Source organism: Neoarius graeffei, chromosome 16 (genome assembly GCF_027579695.1).
Source record: "Neoarius graeffei isolate fNeoGra1 chromosome 16, fNeoGra1.pri, whole genome shotgun sequence".
Taxonomy (NCBI): Eukaryota; Metazoa; Chordata; class Actinopteri; order Siluriformes; family Ariidae; genus Neoarius; species Neoarius graeffei.
The window spans coordinates 64,320,640-64,336,196 of NC_083584.1; the positions used below are offsets into that span (position 1 = coordinate 64,320,640).

General features: G+C 45.8%; 1 protein-coding gene across 3 annotated transcripts in view; it reads left to right on the forward strand.

The window, feature by feature from the left end:
* Positions 1-2,569: 2,569 nt before the first annotated feature.
* The window catches only part of sik3 (SIK family kinase 3), a 113,916-nt gene continuing 100,928 nt past the window's right edge, over positions 2,570-15,557 (forward strand). For all 3 annotated transcript variants that reach the window (XM_060943384.1, XM_060943385.1, XM_060943386.1), the window contains exon 1: positions 2,570-2,903. In XM_060943384.1, the coding sequence (XP_060799367.1) occupies positions 2,613-2,903 (291 nt within the window). In that variant the 5' untranslated portion in view covers positions 2,570-2,612. The remainder of the gene's footprint in view (positions 2,904-15,557) is intronic.

Consider the following 15,557-nt stretch of genomic DNA (forward strand, 5'->3'; position numbering starts at 1 on the left):
TAGGGGACTAAACACTCTGAAGTGATGAATTTTCACCCCCGCTGCATGGGGGGTGACGTCAACGACACATATTCTTACGCTATTTGCGCACAAAGCGGACCATATATGAACACATACACCAACATAAACGGAGATAAACTTAGCCTATAGAAAGAAAATGGATTCACAATATTGTGATTGAATTCGTTTAATTCGGTGGGGGAAAGACTACTCCCGTAAACTGACTGCATATTACAGGATATTGCAGAGACAGTGCACTTGTAAGTGTACATGTAAAACCCCCGCCCGCACGCCCGCCCCTTGTCCTTATCACAGGTCTGTGTGTGCGCGGCTGTGTCAGCATTTCACACATACACCCACAATAACTAGTCCCCAGTAGTTAGGATTGATACATATGTCTAAAACAGGGTTAATATTAAATTCAGGCTTTTTGAAATAATCCTATCTTAATACAGTTGAATTCTATGATTGCAACGTAAGAATCATAACAACCAATCAGATTTGTTCTACTGTGCCAGTTTTAGTAGTGATTTATGTGAAATGTATTTTTGTGCAATGCGCAACCACTTAATATTTCGTATTTGAAAATGCAAATTATTAATACGTCTATAATACATTATATTTTCATAAGAAAACAATTAAGTGATCTGAGTCTCCGTTGAGGGGGCGGGGCTGTAGCCACGAGGGGGCAACGCCCCCTTTCGCCCCCCCATGGCGCCGGGCCTGCATTTGTGGGGTCGATTAAATGCTCAAAATGGCCAGAAAAATGTCTTGACTATATTTTCTATTCGTTTTACAACTTATGGTGGGAAATAAAAGTGTGACTTTTCATGGAAAACACAAAATTGTCTGGGTGACCCCAAACTTTTGAACGGTAGTGTAGCTCATGTTTTAAGTCGTTCAAATTCTGTATAAAGCTGCTTTGCGACAATGTTTATTGTTAAAAGCGCTATACAAATAAACTTGACTTGACTTGACACATAGGCCGAATCCCATTTCACCCCTTGGACCAACCCCTTGGCCCTTCCCCTCCATTTTGCGCGTTCACGTGAAGGGGTAGGGGTATCCCAATCCCAGTTAACGCGGAGGGGTAGGGGAAGGGGTAGGGCTTCTGTACCCCTCCAAACGGAGATTTTCCTGGAGCTGACTCCGAACGAAGGGGTTTGAGTGATTTCTCACAATGCCATGCGGATTTCAGCGAGATTTCATGCGGATTTCAGAAAGATGGCGGTTCCCGCGGCGAAAGATTGTCATAAATGTATTTTCTCCATTATTTACGTGTTTTAAGTTGTTATCCAGAGGAAACACGCCGCTTGATTCGCTTTCGAGCTGAGAATGAGCAGCGATTTCTGAAATCCAAGCTGCTGCTAAAAAGCTTTGGGAGTGAGTATTGTTTTTGGTTGCTTGACTGCGTACGTTTTGTTCTGTTATTCTCACTTTTATTGTTTACATGAGTGTTCTGACACCTCATTCTGTCGGATGTGGTGCACAAAGCGCCAAAGATATCCCATTCAGTGGTGTTAGTTAACAAATCACACCCTGCCAGCAGAGATCTCTGGCTCTGACTGTAGTGGCTGGTCGCAGCCAATGACGCATTTGGTCGCGTTTTGCTAACGTAAACGCTGACGGAGGTACGCGATGACGTATGCGATCGTTGAAGGGCTATCCCAATACGTAAGGGTTGAATTTCAAGCCCTATCCCTTGTAGCTCAGTTTCAAGGGGAAGGGCCAAGGGGAAGGGGGAGGGGGAGGGGTAGAAATTAGAATTGGGATTGGGCCATACACACACATACCCAGAGCAGTGGGCAGCCATGCTAACAACGCCCGGGGAGCCTCACTCAAGGGCACCTCAGCCCAAGGCCATCCCATATTAACCTAACCGCATGTCTTTGGACTGTTGGGGAAACCGGAGCACCCGGAGGAAACCCACACGGACACGGGGAGAACGTGCAAACTCCGCACAGAAAGGCCCTCGCCGGAAAAGTTGAACCTGCAGTACCAAAATTGGAGGGACAAACTTGAGAACGAGTAAAATTTCTTCATGTGTCCAACGGTCATGATTCGATTCCTAATCCGGATTAAAACTGTGTGTGAAAACACCCAACCGTGGCTCTGTGTGTGTGTGTGTGTGTGTGTGAGAGAGAGAGAGAGAGAGAGAACTCGTGAGGTTGGAGTTCTGTATAACCTAGAAAGCAAGGACTTTCCCGTTGTCATGGCAACAGTTTTTCCTCAGAGACACAGATTTCACGTATTTCCCTCGCGCGCTTTGTTTTCCCTGGGTTCGAAATTCACTTGCCGCCCACGCGCACGCGCAGTTTCACTTCGGTCGCCATAGCGACTGGAATCCACGCGCGCGGAGTGGCGGAGTAGTTGTAGGGGAGGAAAGGAATGAAGTCATCGTTTACGCTAACCGTTGCCGGGGCAACATCTTCGAGAGGGTGCTTGCGGAGGGAGGTGGGGTTTGTGTGAAGTGACGCACGATGGGGGCGGAGACATGCAGCCCAGTGACGCACGGAGGGGGCGTGTTTGGTGTCGCGCGCCGCCGCAACGCTGCTTCGTAGTCGTTTCCCGCAGAGAGAGAGAGAGAGAGAGCGCGAGCGAGCCGAAAGAAGATGGCGGCCGTGCCAAGCGGAGCTGCTGTTGCTGCGTCCGCCGCGGCCGCGATTTCGCACTCGGCCCGACCGACCGCGGCCATGGGAGCTCCAAACCGAGCACCACCCAGCTCTGGTATCGAGCACCAGAACCGAGTCGGACAGACCGCGGCGTGTATGGCTAACCCCGGGCACCCAGCGGTCGGCAGGCCGCCCCCAGCTCGAGTGGGCTACTACGAGTTGGAACGGACCATTGGCAAGGGCAATTTCGCCGTCGTTAAACTCGCCACACACGTTATCACCAAAGCCAAGGTGAGGCGAAGCTCTGAGCGGATTAACCGTCAACCTTTCCGAGCTGTCATCTCTGTCTCTGGGTCTCTGAAAAGCGCTAGGCTGAGATTAATGTCCGCATCCCAAACAGCGTCGAAGCCCCCTATATAGGCGCACTACAAAGGGTACGACCGTAGCGCCTTGCTGTACTGTACATAGTGCGCTATATATCCAATAACGAGCTGTTTGGGATTCAGCCAATGGGCCTGCGGGGCAGTGTTGTTGTCTCTTTCTCTCTATGCTAAGCTATGCTATGCTAGCAGCCTTTTTCTCTCACTGTCTTCATATTGGAGCTGGTAAATGTTTCCCTGCTTGTTTATTGAATATCACTTCTTGTAATTTAGACTGTTTTCCGGGCTGACATGTCGGTTTCAAGTGCTGAAGAAAGCGCTAGCTAGCATTTAGCCACAGCAAAGTAACGGTATCAGGCTTGTGTGTCAGCGCAGAAATGTTTATTGTAACTAACAACAACAACATCATCATAACTTTTTTTTTTTATTTTAATGTGAGGTTGGTATTGGTCTCGAACAATGTGACGGAATAACAGTGGTCCAGAATGAGTGTGTGTGAGCGCTGCTCATTAGCATAGCGAGCTAATGTTGACTTGTGTGGCTGGAACTAGCTGAAGTTGTTGAATCAGCCTCGATGAGCAAAAACACACATGCTTAGATCACAAATCAGAAACAAATCTGTTGGGGAAGTGAAGCTCTGTCTAATAACTCAGTTCTGGGCAAAGACAATCTGATTTCTTTAACAGTGCAGCTGAATAAGTGTGAAGAGTAGTGCTGGTGATGTGAAACCAGGGCTCTGATTGTGTGTGGGGGGGTGTTTTTTTTTTTTTTTTTAGGTGCACCAATATTCTGTATCCTGCACCAAATGCATTTCACCATTTATTTGATCGTGACATTGTGATCCTGTGCCTCCTTGTGTCATTGCGTCTCTCCTTTTCTTTTACTTTCTCTCTCTTTTTTTTCTTCCTGCGTACGGTTTCGCATAGTGTGGGTGTCTGGTGGGCAGACACACAGCTGGCACGGTCCGTGCGAAGAAAGATCAGCGCATCTGAAGGATCGACGGTGTGACTCGTTTTCTCATCGATTCCGAAACGGAGCTGCTCCGAGCGATCGCCGGGGACGGCCAGCGTGTGCCTGCGTTCCACGGAGCCGTGATTCCGACAACAAGCAACGTTTCGATTCACGTCGTCTTCTCAATTCTGTGCAGTTTAGCTATGGCGCCATAATCCAAACGATGGTGTGTGGTGTGACGTTTTGTCAGTTCCCCACTCGCAGTTTCCGTTTACTGTTTGTCTGAATGAAAAAGCTCGTCAGTGTGGTTTCGTTTTATGGCGTCTCATACAACCTCTCGTTAAATGTCTGTAGAGGTTATGAAGAATTAATTTTGGTCTCCGTGAGGCTGTGTGCGCTTCGTGTTGCTTTGGTTATATTCCCTTCCCTTTTGTTTGTTCTGCATCAGGTTTCACGCTTCTGTTGGTGTCTGTCAGGTTATCTTTGCTTTTCGTTTGGTCTTCGTCAGGTCCTGCTCTTAATTTTGTGTTTAACTGGTTTGTTTTTAAAGCTACGTTTACAGGAGGTTCTACCATTTCTCATCAGAACTTAAAAAAACAAAACAAAAAAACTCCCTCCACACTGGACACCCACAAACCACAACTAACACTAGTGTGGTCCCTTGGTTTTGATCAGGTTCTGCTCTTTGTTTGACCTTTGTTAGTTTCTCTTCAATCTTTTGTTTTGGCCTCGGTCAGGTTTGGATTTTCGTTTTGGATCTCGGTCGGGTTTGGATCTCGGTCGGGTTTGGATCTCGGTCGGGTTTGGATCTTCGTTTTGGCCTCGGTCGGGTTTGGATCTTTGTTTTGGCCTCGGTCGGGTTTGGATCTCGGTCGGGTTTGGATCTCGGTCGGGTTTGGATCTTTGTTTTGGCCTCGGTTGGGTTTGGATCTTTGTTTTGGCCTCGGTTGGGTTTGGATCTTTGTTTTGGCCTCAGTTGGGTTTGGATCTCGGTTGGGTTTGGATCTTTGTTTTGGCCTCGGTCGGGTTTGGATCTCGGTTGGGTTTGGATCTTTGTTTTGGCCTCAGTCGGGTTTGGGTCTCAGTTGGGTTTGGATCTATGTTTTGGCCTCGGTCGGGTTTGGATCTCGGTCGGGTTTGGATCTCGGTCGGGTTTGGATCTCGGTCGGGTTTGGATCTTTGTTTTGGCCTCGGTCGGGTTTGGATCTTCGTTTTGGATCTCGGTCGGGTTTGGATCTTCGTTTTGGATCTCGGTCGGGTTTGGATCTTCGTTTTGGATCTCAGTCGGGTTTGGATCTTCGTTTTGGATCTCGGTTGGGTTTGGATCTTGGTTGGGTTTGGATCTTTGTTTTGGCCTCGGTTGGGTTTGGATCTCGGTTGGGTTTGGATCTTTGTTTTGGCCTCGGTTGGGTTTGGATCTCGGTTGGGTTTGGATCTTTGTTTTGGCCTCGGTTGGGTTTGAATCTTTGTTTTGGCCTCGGTCGGGTTTGGATCTCGGTCGGGTTTGGATCTTCGTTTTGGCCTCGGTCGGGTTTGGATCTTCGTTTTGGCCTCGGTCGGGTTTGGATCTTCGTTTTGGCCTCGGTCGGGTTTGGATCTTCGTTTTGGCCTCGGTCGGGTTTGGATCTTCGTTTTGGCCTCGGTCGGGTTTGGATCTTCGTTTTGGCCTCGGTCGGGTTTGGATCTTCGTTTTGGCCTCGGTCGGGTTTGGATCTTCGTTTTGGCCTCGGTCGGGTTTGGATCTTCGTTTTGGCCTCGGTCGGGTTTGGATCTTCGTTTTGGCCTCGGTCGGGTTTGGATCTTCGTTTTGGCCTCGGTCGGGTTTGGATCTTCGTTTTGGCCTCGGTCGGGTTTGGATCTTCGTTTTGGCCTCGGTCGGGTTTGGATCTTCGTTTTGGCCTCGGTCGGGTTTGGATCTTCGTTTTGGCCTCGGTCGGGTTTGGATCTTCGTTTTGGCCTCGGTCGGGTTTGGATCTTCGTTTTGGCCTCGGTCGGGTTTGGATCTTCGTTTTGGCCTCGGTCGGGTTTGGATCTTCGTTTTGGCCTCGGTCGGGTTTGGATCTTCGTTTTGGCCTCGGTCGGGTTTGGATCTTCGTTTTGGCCTCGGTCGGGTTTGGATCTTCGTTTTGGCCTCGGTCGGGTTTGGATCTTCGTTTTGGCCTCGGTCGGGTTTGGATCTTCGTTTTGGCCTCGGTCGGGTTTGGATCTTCGTTTTGGCCTCGGTCGGGTTTGGATCTTCGTTTTGGCCTCGGTCGGGTTTGGATCTTCGTTTTGGCCTCGGTCGGGTTTGGATCTTCGTTTTGGCCTCGGTCGGGTTTGGATCTTCGTTTTGGCCTCGGTCGGGTTTGGATCTTCGTTTTGGCCTCGGTCGGGTTTGGATCTTCGTTTTGGCCTCGGTCGGGTTTGGATCTTCGTTTTGGCCTCGGTCGGGTTTGGATCTTCGTTTTGGATCTCGGTCGGGTTTGGATCTCGGTCGGGTTTGGATCTTCGTTTTGGATCTCGGTCGGGTTTGGATCTTCGTTTTGGATCATCGTCTTGGATCTCGGTCGGGTTTTGGTCTCGGTTGGGTTTTGGTCTTCGTTTTGGCCTGCGCCGGGCTCTGCTCCTTGTTCTGTTTTTTTGTTTGGGCTCTGTCAAATTCTTGTTGCTCTTTAGTTTCAACTTTCCTCATCCTCTTGCTCCCTCCACTTTGTAACCAAAATGAATATTAAATAAACGTCTGACGAATAAAACTCTCAGCTCTGGTTGTTCAGATCCTCCTGTGTTCACAAAATCAGCATAATGGATGGCTTTTGAACTTTATTTTAAGCTGATGCTTGGTCAGATCCGGTTGTTTACTTTCCATTTGGGGGAAACAAGTTTGCATACTCCCCTTTTAAAAAAAAAAAAGTACTCATTAAATCAGTCGAGATTAAAAACTTGACAGAACACCAGCACATAATTGGCCGTTTCGCTGAATAGGCGTTACCCTGGAAGCAGGTGGTTCCTCAGATGGCCAGTGTGGAGGTAAAGGATTGTTTTGAAGCAGAAGCAGATCTGTTTGTATAATTACAGCGTTTTCACACTTGACCTGAATACCCGAGTCGGTAACCAGGACAGACTGTGGGCTTGTTCAGGGCCGAGGCTCATCACTGTAGATTTCCTTCTGAACCTTGGCTCGATCGTGGAATTCCACGTGTCACTTTTGTGCATCACTTTTGCTAAATGGTAGATATGAGGTTCATCCGTTATTTTCCTTTGGTAACGCTCAGGTGATGAACAGTGCTTTTTGGATGCTTAGAGTATAATCATTCAGGAATACCTGGAATTGAGGGGACTGCACACTTATCAGGACGATTTTATTTATTTTTTACTTTGCAGACTTTTTTCATGGTGTTCCTCTTGCATGCTGCATTACCAGTAAAGCCAGTGTGTGTGTAATAATTCCGAGTTGTGTCCTTTTGCTTTTCTTATTCCTTCTTTGCTCCATATGGCGATGGGTGTTCCATGTAATCCACTGACCATAACACCCAGTCGCTGTGCCGTAAGAAATCCCGTTACCGACTCGCTCAACTAAGACTGATTTGACTTCATTGATTGTGGGTTGACTCTCATAAAACAGGAGAGGTGTTGTACCTGCATGCATTTTCACTGATAAAACGTAAAAGGCTAATTAAATAATCATATGAACTGAGACAATCACATTCTGAAGCAAATTAAATAATCTTGTACCGGTAACTTAAACACACAATACAAGTTACATGTATTCATCTAAATGCAGTTAAACAACGTGTTGTTTTTGTTGTTTTATATCCAAATGAGAGTCGGCGCTTACCCGTCTGTGTTCTCGCTTCTTGAAGGCCGATCTTGTGGCTGATTGTTTCAAAACAATCTGGTTCAGTTCTCCGTTTATTCGCTTCTTCCACGTAAGGGCGAGATATTGCTGCTGAGGCGAGTGTATCCAGCGGAGAAATCAGACAGCTGGGCCACTCATTCTCCATTTTCTCCATACTGAGTACTCCGCCATTACTGCTCAGCTCAGGCAATTACTAAAGCCTGGGATGGGACGGGACGTCACCGGTTTTAGCAACAACCGCGGGGAGGTCCCTGCCCGAGCGATAAAATGTCACGTCCCATTCCGTCCCGGGTTTTAGCAACAACCCTCGGCTCACACTCCGGGAGAACTGGTGCAACTGAACTCACTTTCCTTTTCTTGTAATTTTCTTTTCCTTTAATTGTTGGTACTGCACCCTCTTTCAACACGGGCTTATAGCCAACGCTCCTCAACAGATCAGAGGTCTCGTACGAGTCTTCAGTAAAATGTGCAGAGCAGAGGAGAGACCACTTCATAGGCGCCCAATGTGCCCGTGATCTTCTCGCAAAACGCGTCCAAATCTTTGCAGTTTGAACATTCTTGGGTCATGAATGCAATGTAAATCCACCTTCTGTCATGTTGCTGCACCCACCAGTAACACATCTACATGGCATGGTGATAAATTAGCTCAAAATGGAGGATCGGAGTTGCAGTTAGCTCTGTGTTTTAGTATAGCGGAAATGGCGATGAGACCGATAGACTTCCTGCCGTGACATCACAGATGTCAAGGTCATTCACTCAAATGGCTGCCTATATGAATCATTTTAATCGTAAAAATTGCTATATTAGATTTATTGTTAACGCTTAAAACTGTTCCTGTGCCATTCTTGAGGTCTCAAGGAAACAAAAAGTGAGGCCATGGCTCTGCGTATCTCCTTTAAGTATTCTCAAGAGGACCAGAGATCAGTTCTCTGGATTGCACCAAGCTGTCTTGGATAAATGGAAACAAGCTCACGTGTGAAAACGACCTCACTGTCTGGGTAAAACGAAGCGTCGTTGGATTTCAGGTTGCTCATGTCCACCTGTTTGTTTACCCAATCAAAAATAGAAGCTTCAGTGGATTACCGAGAAGCACACCAGGGGTCATAATTACCACGTGTCTGGAAAATGAAAGCTTCACTGGGTTTACCTGGAGTGACGTCACCTGAAGGTTTTTTTTTTTTTGGCAGCCGGCAGGGCTAATTTCTGGTCACTGGGTTCATCTTTGGTTTTCCCTGAAACGGTGAGGGTTTGTTCGCATCCGAACGGTTTTAAATTCGAGGGTGCACTGGTGTTTGAGTCTTTGAGAGGGAAATCAAATGTAATAGGATATATAGTTCCTTCCTTCCGTTTCTGTTCTTGAATCGCCGGTTTCAGTTTTACTCGGACGCTCCGGATGGGCCGATTGGAGCGCCGCTCGCTATCGTCCCGAGGGTTTTTGCAGCTTCTCCACATAACGCTGTGTTGAATCGGATTTACTGTATTTTCGGAAAAACCTTGCCAAATAAGTGCAAAATTTCTGTGGCAGAGCCTTGAGTTTTGCCATACTGGGCTAAAATGCCTGAAAGGTTTGATTTTAGCTTCTTTTCTAACCTTTTTTAAGCGTAAATTTGCGTCTGGTCCGCATTGCACACATCCATGATGCGAACACGCGAGTTGGGTCAAATTAAAAATCAATTTAATAGCAAACATAATGTCGTCCTAAATCATCTCATCTCGTCTCATTATCTCTAGCCGCTTTATCCTGTTCTACAGGGTCGCAGGCAAGCTGGAGCCTATCCCAGCTGACTATGGGCGAAAGGCGGGGTACACCCTGGACAAGTCGCCAGGTCATCACAGGGCTGACACATAGACACAGACAACCATTCACACTCACATTCACACCTACGGTCAATTTAGAGTCACCAGTTAACCTAACCTGCATGTCTTTGGACTGTGGGGGAAACCGGAGCACCCGGAGGAAACCCACACGGACACGGGGAGAACATGCAAACTCCACACAGAAAGGCCCTCGCCGGCCCCGAGGCTCAAACCCGGACCTTCTTGCTGTGAGGTGACAGCGCTAACCACTACACCACCGTGCCGCCCCCGTCCTAAATCAGCTTCAGAGATTTAAAGACGCGCAAACAGTTTACAGCGTTCGTTCAGAATTCATCAGTACGCAATGACGAGGGTTATAATGCACCGTTAATCAGTAATACACCATGCTGAGGTATACTCTTTTATTTTCCCGGCATTCAGGAAGCAGCCTCGGGACCGTCTTCACACGTGTGCGTCGTTTGAGAGTTCAAATATCAGACTCTCCGAATGGTGTGTCTCGTAAACGTAAGAAAAAAAGTCGCCAGTATGGCGTCGTAGGACTGGCGTGAGAGAATCTTTTGTTTCATCTGCGTAATCTTGTCGGATATGAAACGCAGTCGACTTTGCGAAGCAGCCTTTAGTCTACAGCAATTAACAAGACACTTGGCTAATTTTAACGAAGCTCACCGATATCTGTTGATTTTGTTTTAAGAATCAAGGAAGCCAAATTCCCCGATCGTCCGAATGCAACACAGCGACTGGTCAGTCGCAAAATATTGTTTGGTTTATTTAAGTAAGGGCTAACGCACTATATTAACTGATTATAAATTTATTTTAACGATGCAAGACGTCCAGTCATCTCCCTGTCGGCTGATATTAGCTTGTTCTTTTAAAGGGGTACCAAATATAATATATACAGTTGCTGATGTGACAAAGTGACGTATTCTTAAGTATTCTATCAAATTTATGTACTAGAAAACAGCGAAATATCTTGGTAATTGTAAATATAATACTTTATACGCTAAACCGCACAAGAGTCTCCATTTTTAAAAGACCGTGACGTCAGCGCTACCCACTGCACTAGCAGAACTCTCCGAAATAGAGGAGATGCGTGTGTAATCATGGCGTCGGGCGCATCAAGTGAAAGCGACAGCTCTGTCGAATCATACGAAGAGATCCCGCAAGACACACTGCAAGCAGGCTATGGCTTAGAAGGGTACCAGTTTGAACCTAGGAGAGGTACTATGTAGTGGAAGTTCGTTATGTCGAACTATTAAAGCTATTTTAAGTTCGTTTCTTAAGACAAGGAGTTTTTAAGATGTTACCTTGCTGACAGTTTTGGCGAGAATCTTCCGCCTTCTTCAAAACGGTCGCCAGATGTCGAGTGGTGACGTGCCTTATCAGCTGACGTTACGCTACGGAGGCGTGAACGTCCCGCCCAATTTGACAGGTAGTTCACGCCTCCTGCTGTCAGGTCGCTCCCCCAGGACACATCTGGCGACTGTTTTGAAGAAGACGGAAGATTCTCGCCGAAACTGTCAACAAGGTAACATCTTAAAAAATCCTTGTCTTAAGAAACCAACTTAAAATAGCTAGGAGAGGTACTCTCGACTCCGGTGATGAAATAAGAGAAGAAAGCTCGGATGACGGCGAGGATGAGACTGATGCTGACCATGGGCATGGCGAGCGTGGGGTGGGGCAGAGCGTCTGCGTGCAGGTGACACGGCGTGGTGCTCGTGCGGAAAATGTAACGTGGAGTTGCTCACGAGTCCAGCAGAATTTATTTGCTGCAATGAGATAGGCGCCACCCGTGGACTTGCGAAATCGTCGCAAGAGGCAGAAACGGGTATTTCACACGTGCCTTAATGAGCCAACACAACTGGGCACATACATACGTCATGAGTGTTACGCAGAGAAAATGAACGTGCATTCTGATTGGATAAAATTAATATCATGGCGGGCTGTTCAAACTGCGGAAATAGTTTGCTCGAGCTACTTTCAAAACACTATAACTTTCCAACCTTAGAACAAAAAACTTTTGTAAGTCTTGAATAAGGTTCATCAATGTGTGTTTTGTTATATTTACTCTCTATATTGCCCTCTGTTCCCCTTAATAAAGATTTGCCGCCTACAAACGCTCCATTGCCGGCTACTCACAGTGGTTTTTCAAAGAATCGGAATTCATAAGTTTTTCCTTCATAATTTATACTTCATAAAAATAACATTTTGCATCCAGGATCACTCAGAATTCTCCATTTAACATCTACATTTTCAAAAATTTCCAGGGGAGGACCCCCGTCTTTTTATACATCGCAGCTAACGCAGCCTCCGCTCAGCTTACGCTTAACATGGATCCCAGATGTCCGCTATTTAGCAGAATTCCGCTATTTTTCTACCCAAAGTGTTTTTTTTTTAATTTTTTTTATTTTAAATCTCTTGTATATCCGTTAAAAATATGTTTAAGTAAAATGACCAGCAGAATACGTTCTGATTTGTTTTGCTTGTTTAGCGATGTTCTCGTTGGCATTCGGGAACACTCGGAACTTAAATTGATGTAAATACCGCGAGACTGTACACGAGAAAACAATACGGCTGCGCCCGTTCGTTAGAAAACGCGTTTTAACTCCGTTCGTGCTTTTTTGTTGCTAATGCGTTGAACTTTAATTCAATATGCCGTGGAAAGCGTAGTTGTGCTTCGCCAGAGAGGAAGTTGAACCCAAGAAGAGATTAATGAATGCGGTGAATACAGAACTTGAAACTTTTGCTCATGTGAACAGAGTAGGCAAGAAACTATCCAAAAGAGCACTGCAGGAACATCAGAGAAAGCAAAAGCAGAGAAAACTGGAGGAAAGATCACAGAATGCACCCCAGAAAAGAGCATTAAACTCCTCTGCAGTGAAACCTTTCGAAAAGAGAGAGGTTTAAATCAAATCTCTCCAATATTTGCTGTATATGTGTATGTATATATATCTAATATTACTGAATCATTGATTTCTGCTCATGTTCATGATTTTTGAAAAATGAACGTGGCTTTTAAATTAAGCCTCGGTCACAACCGGCCGTACGTGCTCCTACGTCCAGTCTACGTGCAAAAAACGCAAGAAACGCACGGCGGGCGCACGTGTGACGTGCTGATTTTCGAGCCGCAGACCGGCCGCAGAGGTTCTTTGTCATGTCAAACAAACTCTACGAGTGTTTACGTTTTTTTCAGGTTTCAAGACAAACTTACGGCCAACGTGCACCTTTCTCCACGCACAATAAAAAACGCAGCGATTTGGGAAACGCCAAAAATCGCACGGCCAAAAAATCGTACGTCCGGTTGTGACCTAGGCTTTAGACTAGTATTGACATTAACTGGAAACAAAAAAAAATAAACAAATGACAGTTTTTTTTCTAGAAAAATTTAGTATGAGGGCGCTCACCATGGCGGGGGGGGGGGTTGTCCGTCCCCCCCTCCACCGTGCGAAGCCTTTGAAAAATTGAGGCTACAATGGGACATTCTGAGGCTATCTGAGAGGGAAACAAATTGTCAACATTGAAAAAGAAAGAAGTAATCTTCTTCTGTCCTGGACAGTCTTTGGCTTTCTTCCGCTTCGTGCCGCGGGATGACATCTTTAAATGCCCAAGCGTCAACAAAAACAACTCGCGAACTACTTCTGTCAAAAGCTCCCGCGCCGGTGGGTGAAAGGTCATTCAGTCTCGAGAAATCTCGCTCTACAAGTCAGCTGACCTTGTATGTAACCCATGTCAAATCTCGCAAGAGCAGCCGCGACAACTAAACAACATGGCGCCTCAGTCTGGAAAACGCCAATTCGGATTGTTTTTGCACCGTCTGGCGGTGTATCTACTATGATTGGAATATTTCTGGAGTAATTATAACGTATTTGATGATCAGACACATTGTCACATGGTGTTGCTGGGATGTTTTCACGGAGAAAAGATCGTTTTGAGAAAGACTGCATGTTGTGCAGTGGCATATAAGTGCATGGCTGAAGTGTGACTTGGGGTTCAATCAGCATTTCAGTCAAGGCCAATTTATGCTGACAACGCAGTCCTCGCAGATGGCGTCTGCGAAGCCCCCCCCCCTTCGCAGACGCTCTGCGTGCACCTCCCAAAAATTGTGACCACCGCAGAAGCCTCGCAGACAGCGTCGCAGACAAGAGGGCTCTGATTGGTCCACTCTACATCCGCTGTACACGCACTTCCGCTTCCCTACTTTCCCGGTTTGTTTTGTTTTCACGACCGGCATTTTTAAAAACACGAGCGAAGATGGAGCAGCACGAAGAGCGGTTGATTGAGGAAGTACGTACATCTATACGACTCCAGTTCTAGTCATTATAAGTAACCGGAGGATGAACACTCCACTAACCACACCCACCAACTACTCCTAGCGATTTCGCGACTTCGCGCCCCCTTGCGTTGTGGCGGTGAATAACATCGCGCACGCCTATTACTCCCCGCTCAACGATAAATTACAACTGTCTGCGAAAAGCTATCTGCGAAAGCCTTGTCGCAAGAGCATGCAGAGGCTCTAAGGAGGTGCACGCCGAGAGTAAGAGGGCGCAGCGCCCCTGTTCCCCGGTTTAGACGAAAGCCTGAATGAGATGAACTATGGATACTATTGTTATATTATAACAAAATCAGTGGAATATTTTATGCAAGTATATTCTTCAAAGCTACATTTTCGTCTAATTTTTATAAAAAATTTTTTGCCACTTATGTCATAGATTACAAAATATGGCATCAAATAGATACACATTGTTAAATTCTGTTGCTTTTCTATGTTAAATCTATGTAAAAAATGCGTTCTATAGCATCTTTAAATGTTAAAATCTCAACAGCTTCTGCACCCCGCAAAGGGCTTGCAGCCCCCTCGACCCATGCTGATAGTTTCTTACATTCCTCTGTTTTTTTTTTTCAATTACTGTTGGGATCCCTGGCTTAACCCCTGCCTACTCCTCTTTCTGACTCACCCCTTTCTCAGAAATATATTGAGAGGGCTGTAAATGTGTAAAAATGCATCGAAACTCTCTTTTTCAGATCGAGTACCTTTTGTGTGTGTTCATCAATCAGGGATGTCACGGAGCATTTTATTTATTACTTTAAAGACGTTATTGGGTTGAAAAGAGAGCATGAAGACGGCCAACCTGAGCGTGTCTCAGTGCTCGCTGAAATGAACTTCTCACTCACGACTGATTGGCTTATTTCCGGCTTTCCAAATACAATTTTGGCTCTTCATCCAGAAAATCTAATCAAATCTGTATAAGTATATAAAAAATACTGCGTAGATACTTTATAAAATACTAATAGGTAATAAAAAAAAAACCTATAAGGGTTGTTTTACAATCAGGGTACAAAGTTTGTGTCACAGGGGTCCAAACTTCAAATTGATTCAAACTGGTTCTTGTAGCAGTTTTTAAGTGAAGGACAAGTTAAAGAACAGATTTCAGGTAATTTTTTGACGTGTGTATGGTAGTTTTGTGTAATCTGCTGTAAGATGGGAGAAACAAATGAAGTGATTCTCAGAGAGGACTTTTTTTTTTTTTGACAATTCAGAATCCACTACTTCCATTACATAGTGCTTTTAAATATAAGGCTGTAAGCTTTGTGTTAGTTGTCTCTAATATTTATGTCCCAATATCTTGACCACATTTTAGGATGAAAATAATCATTTTAGATATGTTATTTTATATTGAAAAATTAGCCGTCTCAGAGAGGACTTTTTTTGACACAATTACATACTAATTTGATCAAGATACAACCCCGATTCCAAAAAAAGTTGGGACAAAGTACAAATTGTAAATAAAGGCCGAATCCCATTTCACCCCTTGGCCCAACCCCTTGGCCCTTCCCCTCCATTTTGCGCGTTCACGTGAAGGGGTAGGGGTATCCCAATCCCAGTTAACGCGGAGGGGTAGGGGAAGGGGTAGGGCTTCTGTACCCCTCCAAACGGAGATTTTCCTGGAGCTGACTCCGAACGAA